Source organism: Nicotiana tomentosiformis, chromosome 9, assembly GCF_000390325.3.
Source record: "Nicotiana tomentosiformis chromosome 9, ASM39032v3, whole genome shotgun sequence".
Taxonomy (NCBI): domain Eukaryota; kingdom Viridiplantae; phylum Streptophyta; class Magnoliopsida; order Solanales; family Solanaceae; genus Nicotiana; species Nicotiana tomentosiformis.
In genome coordinates this window covers 37,695,574-37,700,315 of record NC_090820.1, presented here as the reverse complement: position 1 = coordinate 37,700,315, position 4,742 = coordinate 37,695,574, and the positions used below count along the sequence as shown (strand labels likewise).

Here is a 4,742-nt window from a genome sequence, read left to right as displayed (position 1 = left end):
AAGGGAACGACAGAGGAAAAAGATAGATATCAGTTCCTCCGATCACAATACAAGTCAACTCTTTACAGTTGTTAAAGCTGCTGCACTGTTGTACTGCACACGCACCAGTGCAACAGTCACTGTTGAAGCATGATGTATACCAGACACTTTCTTGCATCATTCTAGTGACCTTACCTATATATTACCAACATGAGGCAACAGATTACACACACTTGCAAAACCCTAATACATAATTTACTCTCAAGTGTGCAGCCGCCTTCATTTACTCCAAGGCATTGAAGAACAAAGCAGTAACAGAACAAAGGTCCATATCCCAACATTGAGTACATCATGTGTCCTTAGTATTGTTGTATTTTTGTTAATGTTATTCACTTATAACTCGTACTCAGCTTATTTAGAAGCATCTCGTAGGATACCTTTATAAACCATAAACTGTGTGTTTGTGTTTGACTAGAGTTAGTCAAGTGGTTAGCTTTGTAATAGAGTTATTACAAAGAGGCTTGCAATGTAGTTATTGCAAGTAGGTGAGGGATTAAGAGTTTAATTCCTAGGTTACAATATGTTGTAATCTAAAGTTATTCGGTTAGTTAAGTTGAAATCCTACGAGTGTAGGTCGCGGTTTTTAATCCCGTGAGTTGGGAGTTTTTCACGTAAAATATTATTGTATTATTTACTTACCGCAGTGTATGTGTGTTCTGTGGGAACTGATTGAGGTTCTCTATCAGTTCGATGGACTCTTAGTTTTCATCAATTGGTATCAGAGCAGGTTCTTTCTATAAGGCTAACACTTAGAAAGGATCTACATGGCTGCTCCACCAAATTTTGAAGAAGGTCAATCAACCTACATACCACCAAGGTTCAATGGACAATACTATGGATGGTGGAAGATAAGAATGCATGATTTTAACATGGCTAAAGATTCAGAGCTCTGGGATGTCATCTGTGACAGACCCTTTATCCCTATGAAGACCATTGGCGAGACATCTGTCCAAGTTCCAAAGACAAAGAAGGAGTACAATGATGCCTATCGCAAAGTCATCGAGAAAAACATCCGAGCAAAGAATATCCTCGTCTATGGTATTGGACCAGACGAGTACAACCGAATCTCAGTGTGTCAATCTACTAAAGAGATCTGGGAGGCTCTCCAAACTGCACATAAAGGTACCACTCAAGTCAAACCGTCAAAAATCAACATGCTCAGTACGAGTATGAAATCTTCAAGATGAAGGAGGATGAATCCATTTAGGACATGCATACTCGCTTTACTTCCATCATCAATGAGCTTCATTCTCTATGAGAGATTATCCTAAGGAACAAACTGGTCAAAAAAATACTCAGTGTGTTACCTGGTTCCTGGGAGAGAAAAGTCAATGCTATCACGGAGGCAAAAGATATGCAAAAGCTGACGATTGACGAACTCATTGGAAATCTTAAGACCTACGAAATGAAGAAGAAGAAGGATAATGAAAGAAGAGAACCCAAAAAGGAGAAAAACCTGGTTTTCAAAGCAGACAACAGTGACTCAAGTGGTGATAATGCTGACATGGACTATTTGACACGGAGGTTTCAGAAAATGGTTCGTAGAAATGGAGGTATTCCAAAAAGGGAAGCTCTAGCAGAACAAAAGGCTATGATTGATGTCACAAATGCGGGAAGCCAGGACATTTCATCAAACATTTTCCTCTTCACAAGTAGGACCATTACAAGTACAACACAGACAAGACGGCCAAGAGGAACCTGGTCCCCGACATGAAATTCAAGAGAAAAGATGTCGCTGATAATGTTGTGAAATAAGCTCTTGCTGTATAGGGAGATTCAGTGGATCTGAGGGTGATGATGAACAAGGCGACACCTCCATGATGGCCGTTGAAAGCGAAATAACAAAATTTGAAGTCTTATTCTCAAAAGAAGCTGGTATCCTTAGCTAATGTCTTGATTGATGCTTACCATAATCTTATTAATAATAAAAATATTTTAACTGAGGAAATATGTGAGGTAGAGCATGAGAGAGATGATTTACTGGTCGTAGTTGTTGATTTGAAAGAAACCATAGAAGAGTTAAAGAAAGAAAAAGATGTTCTAACTAAGAAAATTGAAGAGGTAGAACATGAGAGAGATGACTTGATGGTAGTAGTTATGGATCTAAAGGAAACAGTAGAGGAGTTAAAAAGGACAATAATTCAGTAAAAACTTCAATAGAAAATTGCATGAACTCTTCAAAAGGAAAGGAAGTGGCGAGTGAGGCACACCTTAAGCTTGAAAATGAACTCAAAAAGGCAAAATTGAGTTTTTGTGCTGAACTTGAAAGAAATAGACAACTTCGGGAACATCTAAGCAGGGTTAAAAATGACCTAGATAAATCTTGGAAGTGGACTTGATCCTCTGATACAATCACTTCCATATATAAAATAATGGGGGAACATGCAGGGAATCGGGTTCAAAAAAGAAAAGGCTCTCTACAACCCACATAGCAAGTATGTTACTGTACTTGATAACTTGCTTTGCACTCATTTTGGTAACATTGGCCATTTTAAAGATTCCTGTAAAGCAAGGTTTCAGTCCTAACGGAAAAATAAAGTTTTTGTTGAAAACGTATCTACTGCTAAGGAACCTGGTTCTCTAAAAACGATACGTGTGATGCCTGCTTGGATAAAAAGAAGTTTAATTCACCCCTCTCCTCTTTACAAGGGACCCAAACTTGCTCAGGTTCCTAAGTCTAACCTCTGATTTTCTTGTGCATGCAGCCGTGAAGGGAAGCAGTCAAAGATGGTACGTGGATAGAGGCTGCTCTACACACATGACTGGAAGTACTGATGATTTACTTTTACTCAAAGCCTTGCAAGGTGGGAGTGTGTCTCTAGGTAATGGCAAAAAGGGATACATTCTGGGAGTTGGAAAAATTGGGAAGACACTCACCCATTCAATTGAAAATGTATACTATGTGAATGGCTTGAAATATAACATGCTGAGTGTCTCTCAAATCTGCGACAAAGGAAACAAGTTGAAGTTCTTATCAAATTCTTGCACAGTCACCAATCTTGTAACTGGTGAAGTGGTTCTTGTGGAAAAAAGATTCAAATACATATATGTTGCAGACTTTCAGTCTCTGAACAGTGGCGCTAATAAAACCTGATGCGGCGTGCAGCCCGATCCTATCATTAATCAATAAATACCTGTTGCAGCGTGCATCCTGATCCCATCATGAGTCAATAGTACCTGCTGCGGCGCGCAACCCGATCCCATCAATATCACTCACAAATAGGCCCTTGGCCTCACTCAATCATCAATCTATCTAGTCTCTCAGGCTCACAACACTCATGCCAATCAGCCCAAAACAATGATACATGATGTGACAATAAATAGTAACAAAGATTGAGATATGATATGCAATGATGAATGCGACTGAGTACATAACTGCAATTTAAGCAAATAACTCAACACCAAAAGAACAACCGTTGTGGGTCCCAATAGTACCAGCACATAGCCTAAACACGATTTATATCATAAATCACAGCTCAAATTCTCTAACACATAGAGTAGATATGAGTAATAGCAAGATTCAGTGACTACCCAATTTCATAGGATCGATCGAGTCACAATTACTATGGTGCACACCCACACGCCCATCACCTAGCATGTGCGTCACCTCAACACCAATCACATAACACATATTCCAGGGATTCATACCCTCAGAACCAAGTTTAGAAGTGTTACCTACCCAAACCGTGCAAATCTCTACTCCAACAAGCTCTTGCCTCGCGATTCGGCCTCCAAACTCCTCGAATCTAGCCACAAACAACTCAATAGAATCAACACAAACTATAAGAATCAATTCCATATGAAAAGCTAAATTCTTTACCAAACTTTAGAAAGTCAACTCAAAAGTTAACTCTTGGCCCACGTCTCGGAATCCGAAAAAATTAATAAAATCCGAACACCCATTCAATCGCGAGTCCAACCATACCAAAATTACTCAATTCCGATCACAACTCGACCTTCAAATCCTCAAATCAAAGCCTATGAAGTTTCTACAATTTCCCCCAATATTTCCAACCCAAAACACTAATTAAATGATAAAAAAATGATATATTTATGTATATTAACCAAATCCGAGTTAGAATCACTTACCCCAATCAATTACTTGAAAATCCAACCAAGAATCGCCTCAATCCGAGCTCCCAAAGTCCAAATATGAAATTTTACTCTAACCCTTATTTTTGAAAACTTATATTCTACCTAGGTGCTCTTCTACGCGATCGGGGGAAATGCTTCGCGATCGTGAAGCACAAATTCACAGTTTGCCAAATTAACTCTCCGCGAATGCGGAATCCCACACAAGAATGCGATCCACAGTCTCCTCAAGCTACGCGATCGCGGAACCACTCACGCGATCGCTAAGAACAAATGCGTGGACTCCCAGCCTCGTCTTTTCTTCTTCGTGGACGCGACTTAACCAACGCGTTTGCGATTCATTAACTGCCAAAGCTCCGCAATCGTAGACCACTTCTCGCGATCGCATAGAACAATCTTCTACCAGTGACAAACAACTCTTCGCGATCGCGTATAAGTAAACCAACAACAGAAATCAGCAGTTCTCCAAAGTTCCAAAATGCGTCGAACATGATCCGAATCACACCCTAGGCCCCCGAAATCTCAGTCAAACATACCAACAGGTCCAAAAACATCATACAAACTCGCTTGAAGCGTCAAATCACACCAAACAACACTAAAATCACGAATCG

General features: G+C 39.8%; 2 protein-coding genes across 2 annotated transcripts; both read left to right on the top strand.

Moving 5' to 3' along the window:
* Positions 1-803: 803 nt before the first annotated feature.
* On the top strand, positions 804-1,226 carry LOC138898611 (uncharacterized). Its single transcript, XM_070184690.1, has one exon. It carries the CDS (start codon positions 804-806, stop codon positions 1,224-1,226), a length of 423 nt encoding a protein of 140 aa, XP_070040791.1.
* A 167-nt stretch (positions 1,227-1,393) lies between these two features.
* Positions 1,394-3,133, top strand: LOC138898610 (uncharacterized). Its single transcript, XM_070184689.1, has 3 exons — positions 1,394-1,706; positions 1,810-1,914; positions 2,745-3,133. The coding sequence occupies exons 1-3, from the start codon at positions 1,394-1,396 to the stop codon at positions 3,131-3,133; spliced, it is 807 nt and encodes a 268-aa protein (XP_070040790.1).
* Positions 3,134-4,742: the final 1,609 nt, after the last annotated feature.